Raw genomic sequence first — 13,403 nt, 5'->3', positions numbered from 1 at the left:
GCATCATGTAGTGAATTATATTTTTAATGAGGGTCAAAGCTGTAAAGCTGTAAACATGAGATTTAAGTATTTAGACTTCTGAAACTGTCATCTTTAGAACAAGAAGGTGAAAGTAACTCTGTCCTGTTTTCATAGACAGCAGGGAAGATCTTAGTTTTTGTGATGGTACAGTCCATGTCTTAGCAGGAAATTAGTACTATTCAGATGGGCTTCATGTACCAGATTTCAGCCAGTAAAAGCCCAAAGCAAACATTTGATGTACTTTTCCATCGGGGATCTCAGGAGCAGAGTTAACAGAGAAAGTAATTTTAAGTCCACAGAATCCCAAGATGTACTTTCGTACATGTACATCAGGTTGAGAAGTCTTACTAAGAAGCTGTCTCACGATGTGAAGCTGTACATTAATGATATGGTGACTAAGGTGCTTTACTGTTTATAGTCTTAGGTTTTTGAAAGCCTGATTGATTCTTCCCGACTTGTGATCTCACTGGAGAAGACGGCTGAGGTGTTTTGATGTGGGTTTTTTTTTCCCTCTGGCAAGGCGTTCTTCCGTGCCTGGTCCATGTGAGATTGGTTTGTCCTCTACCACTGCCTGCTTCTCTGCCCATTGTACTAACTTAGCTTGTCTGGTTTTCTTCTGGTGTCTACTGGGCCCATCATTAAATGTAAGAAGTGAATTCCAAAATGTTTAGTAGACACCTCTGAGTGACAGGCAAATGATTGATCCATCTGGCTCTAAGAGGAGCAGCTGAAAGCATCACCTCTCTGGTGCCCCAGTGTATTGAGTGCCACAAGAGGTTCAGGTGGTGATACCTGAGCCACCTGCTAGTGTGTGGCTAATCTGAGAGTTTAAGGAGATGTCTGTGCTTGCTGTTTCCCCTTCCTAGTCCCTTGGGAATTCAGCCAAGCTGAGGCACTTCTGACACAACAGGGAATCATGTTCTTTTCCTTCCTCAGTGTCAGGGTTATATGAACTGCTCTCCTGCACACTCACCTCTCCAGCTAGACTCTCCTGAAGTTGAGGTCAGCTACCGGAGCCTTGGAGCCTGGATATTCACACAGGAGAGTTGCTGCTTCTGCCTCATGCACCCTGACAAGGCACTAAACTCCTTTCTTCAGCATTTCTAGGAATTGTCCAGGAAGGAAGGATCTGGATATATACCTCTGGATGTTGTGCAGTGCAGTTGCCTGGATGAACCTCTCAAACCTCAGTGCCCTTGTAAAGGAGGAGCTTCTGGGTCCTGTGGGCAGCAGTGACACCCACTAGTGTTACAGTGCACCCGAGCCAGGCTGGCAGGAGAAACTAACTTCCTTCTGAAGGGCTCAGATAACTCTGTTCTCATGCTGTGCCAGGTTTCTTTGGCAAATACAGACCAAAACCTGCTCATAAGAAGAGCTCTCTTAAGAGGCAGCACCTGCTCAGATGTAGGAATTGATACAGGTGCCAGCTTCCTTGTGGTTCTGTCCAGGTGTGACTATTGAGGATCTGGATGTAGCTTTTGGACAGACCACCGCAAAGTCACGATAACCTGCTGGGAATCATCACTGAGACAACACAGGTAAGTGTTACACTGCTGGTGCATTTTCCCTGGCAGCTGGCGGGGTTCTTTCTCTTACCCATTGGGAGTCAGTACCAGGCATCTGCTTTTGCCATTAACTGGTAATTTAGGGATGTTGAGAAATGAAGTCTCCAAGGACAAAACCCTGTTCTTATCCAGAGCTGCTGCCTCTTCCTAAGGTTTTTGGGTCTTTTTCCTTTCAACAGAGAGCCTGGCCTGCAGAGAAAGCATTGCCAGTGAATGCTCCAAGGGCAGTGCTTCATTCAGTGGGCGCAGAAATGGGTTTGGAGGCACGTTTGGGGGAGCCTCTGGACTGCTTTCTTCCCCATTTACAGTTGGCATGTTCTTAGTGAATGTTGCTGCTGTGCAGAACATCCTGTGCTCTGTTCACCAGAGCTGTCATGGTCAAGCCATGTTGGAATCGGCGTGTAATCCCATGGTTACATGCTCCAGCAAAAGGACACACTTTTTTTTGGGTGTGTGGTCTTTAAATGCTTAATCAAATAGGCTGAATTGTCTAGGAATAAATTTACCCCTTTAAGGCAGACATTTCCAGCCTGACTTTTTTCCAGCATAATTTTGCATCGGGATTGCTCTGTAGTGTTTTGATACTGTGCTTCGAATCTATGAGTAAGGAGCTGTGCCTTTTCTTTTTGTTTTCCCAGCTTCCTTATGGCTGTTGCTGATTGTAAGGTGCCCCAGGGGAAATGCACAGGAAGGTCCTGGGGTGGATTAGTGCATTGTGCTAACATGCTTCATCTTTATATTGTTTAACAGCATTATGCGATGAGACGACCGTTGAGGAACAAGGTGGCCATACAACAAAGTATTGAGAATTATGTTCAGGTACTAGAGCAGCATTTTGTAGAGAAAAGAGAAATCTCTTGTTGGGAGCAAAGGGAGTCCTTGAAGCAGCTGTTGTTCAATGTCCAGGCTGTGATGAAACAGAAAAGGAATATAGATGAGGCAGAACTATGTGGACCCTTCCCTAGAGCCATCTACCAATAATGATACTCAATATGCTAAATACTTAAATACTTCTAAGTTTTCATAGTTTAAGTATGCTTTTTCAAATAGAGGATTCAACCTGGTTCATACTTTCTTGGGCGTGGGAACAAGTGTTTGGTCGAGAATCATAGAATCATTTAGGTTGGAAAAGACCTTTTAAGATCATCGAGTCCAACCATTGAAGGTGGTCTTCATGACATAGCTTACCCTGTAATAAGTCCTTAACCATCCATGCTTCTCTTTAGCTGTGGAATAGGAGTGCAGCCAGTAACACCAGAGTGCAGAACTTTTAAGCTGTTACCTCCTGACGCTCCCAGATCCTCACTGTCTGGACTCTAGAAATCCTCTTCTGACCCCTTCGTACTGTATAGGAAAGGATTTCATTTTAAAATTTCTACATTTTTCCAGTGATCCTATAATGCTGATCTGCAAAGGTGCCCTTTTCAGAGGGGTGAGGGAAGCTGGAGGTTAGAATTAGCTGGGCAGGGGGATGTTAGGGCATCAGTGGCAGGTGGAAGGTCTGCTTTGCTTCACTGGATCAAAGAAAACTTTCAGATGTGTTGAAATCTCCTTAAAGGGTGACATGCAGAAGCCATTCATACCACCTACCACCCAGAGCTGGCCGTAGAGCATGTGAAGTCCTAGGCACATTGCATGTTTTCTCAAGCTGCGACACATTGCTGTTATCCTTCCTGGAGCCATAATTGGGAGCTTGCCTGTACCAACTGTTTTGGTGATGTTCTCGGGGCAGGACTGAGTGTGCTGACAAGTGAAGCAAATGCTGTGTTTAAAAGATAAGCACTTTGAGAATCCTAACTTGGAAGTGAATTGGAATTAAAAATTCAGGCAATAAAATGTAGAGAGCTGGCATAGTCTGAAAGACAATTTCTGTGTGTATTTGTGAAAAGGATGTCAGTGGGGAGAGATGAATTGTAGAAAGATACTGGGACTTAAAAACAGTATGGCTGGTATCCAGGGAATTTAGAAATCGTAGGAAGAAAACTGGAGGTGTCTCAGCAGGCTAGATGGGGTGTCTGTGGAAATTAGGTACTTAAAGGATGCAGACTGGCGCTTTCTGCTAAAAGAAAATGGCCTGGATAACCAGGCAGAAAGGGAGGCCTGAAGAGGGCTGTCTGGGAGCAGGTAGAAATGGAAAATTGTGTCATGCTGGATGGTCCCAATGCAAGTGGGTCATGGGCTTAGCATGAAAGTTTGAAAAAGAGGCACTGAATGCTGCCTGGGATAAAATAATCCTTATCTAGCATCTTAATCTGTTATATTTAGCTACTACATCTTTAGAACTCTCTAAGTTACCCTCCTAATGCCTCAGTTCTGTGTTAGTGCCAATTTTGTTTAACGTGCCTATCAGTGATGTGCCTGAAGTGATGTTCTGTTCACTCAGGAGTGATGATGTCATCTTTGGGCTCTCAGGCTCAGGCCTTCCCTGACCTTGAAGACCATGAGCCGTGAGCACGCCATGATGGTTAATGTCAGATCACTGTTGAAACGAGCACCTTACTGCTAAATGCTTCAAGGGGATGCCGTGCACTCTTCAGCTGCATAGCGTTGCTGATGCCCAGGAGCCAAACATCTTCCTTTCCAGGTGACCATTGCCACATTTATGGAAGATTCATCTCAGTGTTAGTCTTGATAGAGACCTGTAATAACAATACACAGCAAGGTTGTTTGGATCCACTTGGTGATGTAACCACCACTTGTCAGGCCATCCTTTTTCCCTGTATACCTGGAGTCTTCTGCCTTGGCTGCCAGCTACTCAGCAGTAGAGTACCGGACACTGATAGATCAGGCCAATAGAAAGAAGTCCCTGAGCTGCAAATGGTTACGAAGGTGAAGAAGGGAGTTTGAGAGCCTTGGGGGAAGTCCCACTGCAGTAGGAATTTGCTTGTACTTACTGTTCCTGTAGGAAATGCCATTTGCTGCAGTGCTGGATTGCTCTTGTTTCTTCATCTCTCCATGTCACACTCTGTTTCCTAAATGTTTAATTACAGATGGATTGTGGTTTGTGGGTTCACAGCTTTTATCATCTGCTTTTTGTCAAAGGTAAGCAGATGTACTGCCTGTTGCTCTGTAGAGTTGAGTCCCTTGTACAGCAGCTGCCAAGGAGCTTGAGATAAAAACTTCAGCATATGGAAAAAATGGAATGAGAAGCCAGTTTCTGTGGCTGAGATGATCTTGTTTTGAAATACATCCAGCTGGTCTCTTACCCTCCCAGGAGCTGGCCCTCTGCTCCGCTCTGGGAAGCTGCTGCCTCCTGAATTTCACAAGCAGCTGGGGATGTGTGGGTGGGTTAGAGGGACCTTTGGTGTTTGACCCCATCTGCCTACTTTATCTGAAGATGAACACCTTAAGGGAAAGAGCCTTGTGCTGTCACTGCCAGCTTCCCTCCGGTCTCTGTAACAGAGATGAGAACCGTGCCAGTGAAATAGGATGCGATTACATAATTTACATTGGGTTGTGGTCAGGGTTGTTAAATTTGCATTTATAATCTGTGCTCAAATAGGAGAAAAACCTCAAAGAAGCCTGATTTGCGGTTACCGTTAGATAAGCTGACTTCTGCTGTCAGCTGCTTGTCTCCCTGTGCTGTGCCATCCGGTGCATTCCGAGGCCAGGACTGGAAAATACTCTGAGGATGGTGAGAGATCGCTGTTCTGAGAAGCACTGCTGGGACCATGGGCTCCCTCTGCATTCCCAGGCTGCCTCTTGGGGTACTATCTGAGCCTCCCCAGGGCAATAAACACTAGTCATTAATGGGTAGTAGGGCATAAGAGGGCTGAATTAACGTCACATAAACGAGGTTAATTCTGGTATTTTAATATGACTGCTTTGCTGTGCTGCTCGTAAGCATTCTTTTTGTATACAATTTGATATCTGTTTGCAAATGATATTTTCAGTTCATTTTTAACATATGGAACCATGTCAGTCTTCCGACTTGGTGATTACTCAGCAAGAAGGACACCAGAACCTTTCAGTTCATGGCATGGATATTTTCCATTTAATCTGACTGAACAATATCAGGAAATAATTTGCTGAAGTGGTGTTTGTTTTTGTGCTTGATCCAGCTGCTGGAGGAGATCTGGATATGGTTCACTTGTGGTGCAGGTACCTCCTGCACTCCTTTGGTTGCTGCTTTGTGGGGGTGGCCAAGAAGAAAACTTTGGCTTATTAGTCCTTTTGGATTTGGGAGCTGCAGAGCTGAGCCTTGATTCTGTTCCAAAAATGACCTGTGCCACTCCCGGTGTGTCGTCTGTAAAGCTGAGACTGACAATTGCTATTCAACTGAGTCAGGTACCTGTGGCCTTTCCTGTGACAAGGGATGGTGGCATGTGGTTACCATCCCACTGGAAGAGCCAGAGCACAGTTCCTTCACAGCGATCCACAGCAGCGCTTGTTGCTACATCCACGTCTTTGTGCAGTTTGACAGCCCCTGTGGTAGCTGCTGAAGCATGACCCATGGGGTAGAATACTTGGAGAGCTGTCAGCTCATTTTTAAAGAGGCTCCGGAGTGAGATTTTACTGAAGGATGTAATCTTTAGCCAAATTAAGTTAAAGCAGAAGCCTGGGTTGATTTGAGAGAGTGTGCCATGCTCCGAAAGCTCTCCGTGTTTCAGGTTTTCTAGGTCACTCTTTTCAGAGAAACAGCTAGCAAGAACTTTGACATTGATGATTTGTATTCTTCTGTCATCTCAGTCTTGGAGAGCACAGAGGTACTTTTTTGGCAAGTTCTCCCCCTCCTCAACCCCCAGTCATCATCATTAGAAGGCTGTCAACGAGCATAAAAAGTCCTAGCATGCCAACTGTAAATGCTAATTGACAGATAAGCAGCTGAAGTGGGTAACTCGTGCCATGCTGCGACCTGCAGCAGTCTGTCTCCTGGCCCTGTCAGTAGCTTCGGTGCTTCCTTAGGAAGCGTGATCAAAGCTCTGTGCACATGTACCTGCACTGCTCGGTGGCACGCACAACTTCCCCTGCCCGTGTGAGTTAGCTGTGCTCTGTTCGGAGCAGGAGGTGAGTTCTTTGCTTGCTAAAGTAGTATGATTCCAAAGAGGTTAAACTAGAGGTGAGTTAAAACCAACCTCCTGAGCGGGCATTGTGTGTGCTAGGAGTGTGGTCTGGTTTTTTTCTTACAGTTAGGCCTACCTTTACCATTTAGATCTTATTGATATTCTTTTAATGCTTCAGGTTTAACTGCCTTTGGGGACAAAGAGCTTGGAAACTGCTCTAGTAAAACTGGAGTTTTGTTGCTGAAACCTTGTGCCCAGCTGACGCAGAGTCTCCAAAGTGCTTTGGAAAGATTTAATCACCTGTGGATATCATCACTAAGAGATTTTCCCTTTTTCTTTCCCTATCTTCAAGTAACCTGTTCTTGTGGGGTTTGTCCCTGCTCAGTGAAGGGCTTTGAATCGTTGCTACCTGTTGTGTGTGCTTTCTACAAACAGGCTTTATGGTTTCATGGCACTGCTGTCTAGGATTACCTCATGATGGGATTGCTCAGTTGACCAGAGTCTACTGACAGTAATATTTACGTACTAGGCCATTGGCTATTATTCCAGATGATGCAGATTTTTTAGTAGCTTTAGCTGAAATGGCTTGTACTGAATTGTATCACTTAGACTAGAATCCAGTATTGCATCTCCAACAGACCTCTAAGCAAAGAACCCATGTATAACTGTGTTTGAAAGATATTGAACAGTAGCATACATCATTGCTCCCAGCAGTAAGGTCCTGATGCTCTGTTTTGATGAATTTGGCAATTCAGAAAAAAACAGAATCTGCTTATGCCCTTCGAAATCTAGGCATTTCCATAGCTGAGAGCTCGATGTTCTAGTACTGCAGAGCTGTGCTGCCTTTTAAACCCTTCACTGGTGAGTCAACTGTGTGTTTACTGCTAGTTTTGAGGGGGACGTTCCTGACTGGGAGGACCAGGGAGACATTTCAGTGATATACAGATTTAGAAAGAAAAGGCCAAGCTGCTCAGAAGTATAGGATGCTGGAAATCCAGAAGGAGAATTAATGGGCATAGTGCAGGTGAGTCAGTGAGAGATGTCCAGGATAAAATGCCTGAATATGGAAGAAGTTGTTACAGTCTGGGTACCACACATGTGGCGTATGTTGGGCTTACCTTCCCCTGCACCGCCAGCACTGTTCCCTGAAATCTGCAGAAAACCTTTGTGATTTCACAAAGATCTGCTCAACTGAAAGTGGTAAAATGAAAAATAGAGTATTATCCAATACATTCTGCAGAGAAAAGGAAGAAGATGCAGATGAAAAAGGATAAGCTGTGACAGGGACTAGAGGAAATAAAGGCTGTAAAAATATTTGGAATGGAATCTGGTAACAAAATGGGGGAATGAGGACTTCAAAGTCACTGGATCCTGATAATGTGTGTCCTAAATGAAGGGCTCATTTTGGAGTGTTAAATGGTGATAGCAACCTTGAAAATTACTTTATCAAGAAGAAATCAGTAAGAGGGAGCTTGTTGAAAAAATGAGCAGGCAATCAGCAGGGTGTTAAGGAAATTAGGGAGTAATTATGCAAGTGACACTTTCTGCAGTCACTGAGAACTGAATTTGCAGTAGAGACCAGCACCACATGCACTTCAAAAACATTTTCCATAAGACCAAAAATAATCTTAAGACTTTCTGGCAAGTTTTATCCTCAACGACTGGTAGAAGGATGAAGCTGTATGATGGATTGCCCTACCGGCGGAAGTGTCCTCCAATATAGTTGTCCTTGTTTCCCAAGCTTGTAGGCAGGGCTGCAACTGTCTGCTGAGGATCTGCTATTTCTGAAGATTTTCTTGGGCTTGTGGCTGCAGCTCTGCTCGTGAGGATGTGCACCCTGCCTTCTCTCCCTGCCTAAGCTCAGTGGGTCCTGAGGCAGACACGGGCATTATTTCTGGCCTGCTCTCCTGATGCTGCCAGTCCCTTGAGTGTGTGATGTGATGGGTGCCCTGCCTGGAAGAGGGAACGTGTCCATCTCAGAGGGACCAACAGTCCCAGTGGGACAGCCTTGATTTCCACTTACTGTCTTTCTCACTTGTGTTTCCTCACGTGCCTTAAAGAAGGTGCAAACCTTCTTTTAAACATGTAAAGTAGGCAATACTCTGTGCTGTGCATAGACCCCAAGGAGACTCCTTGTATCTGAGGTTGCAGCACTGTGCTCTGGGTGCACACACCAGCCCTCAACAAGGTCTAGGAACGGCTCAGCTTTCTGTGAGGCAAAGGCACAGCCATGCTGGAAGGCAGTGCTGGAACACCTGGGCAGCAGGAAGGAAACCCCTGAAGTGTTCAGTGCCTGTGGGCCTGGTGGGAGAGGATGGCCTTGGCCCGTAAAAGGCCGGCTGTGGAGAGGGGAGGTGGTGGAACCCAACCTTGCAGGGCAGTGCCTTTCGTCTCAGACTTTGCTGCATTTTTTCTTAGGGATTAAAGGATTGTTGTTGTACCGCTGCTGAGTGATTCCCTGCCATGAACTCTTCCCTCCTACTTTACATATACATGTTCCCTAGCATCTCACTCACATTCTGCACAACGATTTATGCATGGGTGTATTGTAATTTCTGAATAGTAAGTCTGGGAACTTGTTTTCTCATGTTCATGGTTTGCTCTGGGAGCTCTTGCGTGACTAGGCTACTGGGTCAGAGTACCTGGGAAGCTTCTGACTCACCAGAGGTCCCCAAAATAGCTTGGGGCTGTAAACAGCTCTCTGACATCTGTGTGTACCATCCAGCAACGGGCCAGAAGAGCAGCTGCTCTCCTGGGGCTTGGGAGACCTGGAACTGACTCTCGTTATTGACACCAAGTCTCATATTGTGGTGTTGGGAAATAGAGACTGTGTGGTCTGGCGGTGCCTCCAGTGACATGACATGTCGCATGGGTCCATGCATTTGTGGCTCAGCCTGCATCCTGCATGCGCAGGCATGGTCTGTTGTCCACGGCAGATGAGAGCCAGCAGGAATCCTTGCTGCTCACTGCTTTTATGGGCTGCTCCAGGCGGGAGCTGGGGGACTTGCACGTATGACTTCATTTCACCCTTAAATCATCTGCATTTCAGCAAAGCTTGTGGAGTTGGGCTCCTGACATCTCTCCAAAGTGTCACGTGTGGAGCTGAAAGCAGTGTGTCTTTGTAGGCAGTGGAGCTCCTCTGCCACTGCTGCACAGGTGCTCGGGGCCAGCCCCGCCAAGGACTGGCTGCAGAGCAGCGGCCTTGGCACGTGCTGGCATGCTTCTCTGAAGGAAAGACAGGGTTTTGTGAGTGACATGAAGACTAACCCAAGCATGAAAATTCTCTCACCTCAGTGGCATTTTTCCTTGTATTCCGCCTCAAGTAGCTGCCATGAGGCCAGCTGGTGGTGACTGGTGTGAAGGAGGCTGTCCAGCTGCCCCTTTCCAGCACGTGGACAAAAGCAGGTTAAAGCATTTCCCTCCCGTGCTCTGGTTACTCTGTCTCTCCTTTTCCTGGGAGGTGGCAAAACCTCTTCTGCCATGTTCCTCTGGAGCTAACACACAGCTTTCTAGCCCCATGCTAGAGCAGAGCACAGGCAGTTTCCCTTCCACTTCCATGGCAAAGCTCCAGCTAACTGAACTGGGGGACTTTCTCCCCCCTTCACCCTGTTTCACTTGCGAAACCTTTAGGAACCAGAGCTTTAACCCCTTTCTTTGCCTCTGAGTAGTCTGCATGTGCTGGGCACATTCATTTACCCCCTTGTCTCAACAGGGAACTCTTTCGATTGGTGGCAAAGAAGTGACCCTTGAGTACACTCCGTGCCCAGAGTTTTGGCGCTGCAAACGTGTAAGTATGCGATCCGAGCTGTGTTGTGCTTCCCCTGCTGGCTCTCATGGCAGTGGCAGCAGAGGAGTGTTAGATATTTGCTCAGTGGCTTAATACCTGTCCTGAAGCTCTTGCCTCTTCTAAACTTCTGTGGTTTTTTGTAGCACCTATGAGTGGTGCAGGTAGCCAGTGTTCTACACACAGACCAGTTTCATCCCTATGCAGTGGTTCCCTTTTAATACGTGGGGAAAATAGCATGTGGATCCTTTCTCCTTAGAATGCAACATGAGTCAGTGATTCTGCCAACCGGAATGGAACAGGCTTTCCCTCTGGTCCATGTGTGTAACCACAAGGGTCTCCATTGTCCCAGTAATCAGAACTTTCACTGGCGTAACAGTGCAAACCACTCCTCTGTCTCACACAGGAACCTGTGATCTAGATTTGATTGTAGTAAGTGCAGCAGGTAAGGAAACATGGAAGTGAGTCCCAAGTCCAGGCAGCAGTTCGTACAGACTGGAAGTGGCCCATTTCTGGGGAGGCACAGTTGCCCAAAGGCTGGTTTTGTTCCCATGCCCTTCTCGCAGTTCTCCCAGAGCAGGTGCTTTTGGCTGGGGAGGACTGCAGGGAGCAAAGGGCAGGGTTGTTGCCTGCATTCCCACTGACTGCAGACCAAGAGGTTGCAGTAGGGTAGGAAGGGGTCAGTTCTAGTTGGACTCCCAGCTTGACCATTGGATCACACTGGGCTACAAAGACCCTCATCCAGGCTAATCGGATGCACTCCAGCTGCCAGCAGAGCCATTGCTTGGCACCTTGTCCGTGCTTGTAACGCTCCAGAGATCAAGTAGAGACAGAAGTTTCAAGCAGTGGTTTCACAACAGCTCTCAGTGCAATGAGAAGTAGCTGGAGTGTGTGTCCCTGCTGTTGCTGTGGGTAAGCATGGCCTGAAAGAGCTTCCTTGTGCCCCAGAGCATTTGCAGGCCTTCAGTTAGAGGGGAAAAAAATGCTGTGAAAGAGAAACAATGCATTTACAAAGAGCTTGAAGAGGAAGTTAGGAATGCTGTGTTCGGAGAGAGCTGTGAAGACAGGGCACTTGGCTCTTTCCACAGTGGTTCGGGGTGGGATAACCATCCAAGCCTGTACAGCTCTACCTCTTGGTTAGTAGACACCTCTTCACTACTCTCCCTGTGCAGCAAATTGTATCAGTATCTACAGTTTAGCTCAGATAGGGACTTTGTCACTGCTGTAGCAGTGAGTTGAGATCAGACACTACAAATGTAACTTTGGATCCTTTGAAACAACATAGTGGCTAGCAGTATGGTACCTAGTGTGTAGCTTTTCGGTCCAGTGTCACTTGAGAAAAGGGGAAGGGTCCCATCTCAAGGGCTAGTGAACCGCCTCCATGGTGTGAACAAATCTGTGCTCAGAAGTTGTGTGTAAGTCCTGTTCCCAAGGGAACTCCAGTTGTGAGCCATATGAGCATTTCCCTTCCATTCCAGCCAGGTCTCCTGCTGCCATTACCCATCCTGTCCCTCAAACTCTCACTGTAGCTTTTCCATGGCTGTTACTTGCTTTCTGAGAGCGCTGCAGAGTCTGGCATTCTGAAGCAGGTTGTACCCACCGCCTTCAAAACATGACTTCCTCATGCTGTCCATCTTCCATTGCAGTGTAAGGTGTGTACTGTGGGCTACAGATCTTCCTGCTCCTATTGCAAGCTCCCAAGAGATGGTGAGTATGTCTGGTCCCCTGTGCTTGGTCAATTAAAAGTTTCATCTGCCCTGACAAGTAAGTTTCTTTTCTGACTTCCCTGTGGCATCCGTCTTGGTGGACTAGCTGAGCACTGTGTGGAGGATGTAGGATGATTAGTTTTGCTTCATTTAGACCCTTCTCCCTCTACACGCTAAAGATGTTACATGCAGATATGTTGCTACCAGGTTGTCTGTTCTCGTGAGGTGAGGTGGAGAGGTGTCTTCCTGCACATAGCCTTTCCATCCTATTGCTGTGGCATTGTCCTTCCTCCGCAGTTATAGGTTGTGTGTCCTCCAGGACTGTGAGCTGGTACTGCTGGCCATAGGTGAGATGGCTTCCCCTCAACCTACCTTCCCTGGGAGATGCAGCGTATGTTTTTAGTGCTTTTCTTCTGAGGCTCTCAGATTAAAGGTTAATACAGGATTTGAATGGCTGAACTCACCTTGCTGACTGTAAGAAGTGCATGGAAAGGAGTTCTGCTCCTCCAAGAGCTTCTCCTCACCCCACTAGCCCTTCTGCTTTTTGGGATGGGAGGGCATGAAAGCCAAAACATGCTCCCTTGAGGAAGTGATTTCTTTGGGACAAGCAGGTATTCCAGGCACTTTATAACCTTTGACTCTGTATCTTTGAGCAACTTCTAATGTTTTGCATTTCTTACCTGCATACCCCAGGCAGAAGGGCATTAAAAGAACTGCTGATACAGAACTCTATTTTCTGAAGTACTGTCCCCATGGTTGTGCTTTTCTTGCACTGTGGCTCCTCCATCAGCATTATGAAGGCAAAATTCATGTAGCTGGCCCAACACAACTATGGGTTGTTAATAAAACTGCTGAGGAGCAAATTAAACAGAGCCTTTAAGATGCTGTGAAGACAGATTGTGGTGCACACTTCTTACTCATCTGCTTTTGTTGGTTGTGAAAACGTGTAATAAGGTAACCTCTCTATGACAGTCCTTTAGTTGCTGGGTGAAACAAAACAACTCTCTAGGCATATACAGTCGTTACTGCAGTTTTGCGTGAGTTTTTGCGTGCTCTGTGACTGATAGTCTTGAAAAGGACTTTTATATGTCTCTTTTACAGGGAGCAGAGCAGGCCCAGAGTCCAGAGGTGGTTCTGAGGGGGAGGATGCATCAGCTGAGCAAGAATTCAGTAAGAGAATTGCTTTCCCCATCCCTGGGGTTGCGCTCATGTCTGTGTGATTTCATGGGCAGTTTTCGCAGCTGTATGTGCAGACTGGTTTCCTATGCAAATTTTACATGAGGTTCTGCTCATGGAGTGTAGCCAAAACTCTGCGTGCTGCAAG

General features: G+C 46.6%; 1 protein-coding gene across 2 annotated transcripts in view; it reads left to right on the top strand.

Moving 5' to 3' along the window:
* RBM6 (RNA binding motif protein 6) overlaps positions 1 to 13,403 on the top strand; it is a 58,832-nt gene that overhangs the window by 32,080 nt on the left and 13,349 nt on the right. For both annotated transcript variants that reach the window (XM_055707484.1, XM_055707483.1), the window contains exons 7-9: positions 10,302 to 10,376; positions 12,020 to 12,080; positions 13,181 to 13,249. In XM_055707484.1, coding sequence (XP_055563459.1) covers positions 10,302 to 10,376; positions 12,020 to 12,080; positions 13,181 to 13,249 — 205 coding nt within the window. The remainder of the gene's footprint in view (positions 1 to 10,301; positions 10,377 to 12,019; positions 12,081 to 13,180; positions 13,250 to 13,403) is intronic.

This window comes from Falco cherrug, chromosome 4 (assembly GCF_023634085.1).
Source record: "Falco cherrug isolate bFalChe1 chromosome 4, bFalChe1.pri, whole genome shotgun sequence".
NCBI lineage: Eukaryota > Metazoa > Chordata > Aves > Falconiformes > Falconidae > Falco > Falco cherrug.
Note: the sequence above shows the minus strand (reverse complement) of the source record. Positions and strands in the feature narration are given on the sequence as shown.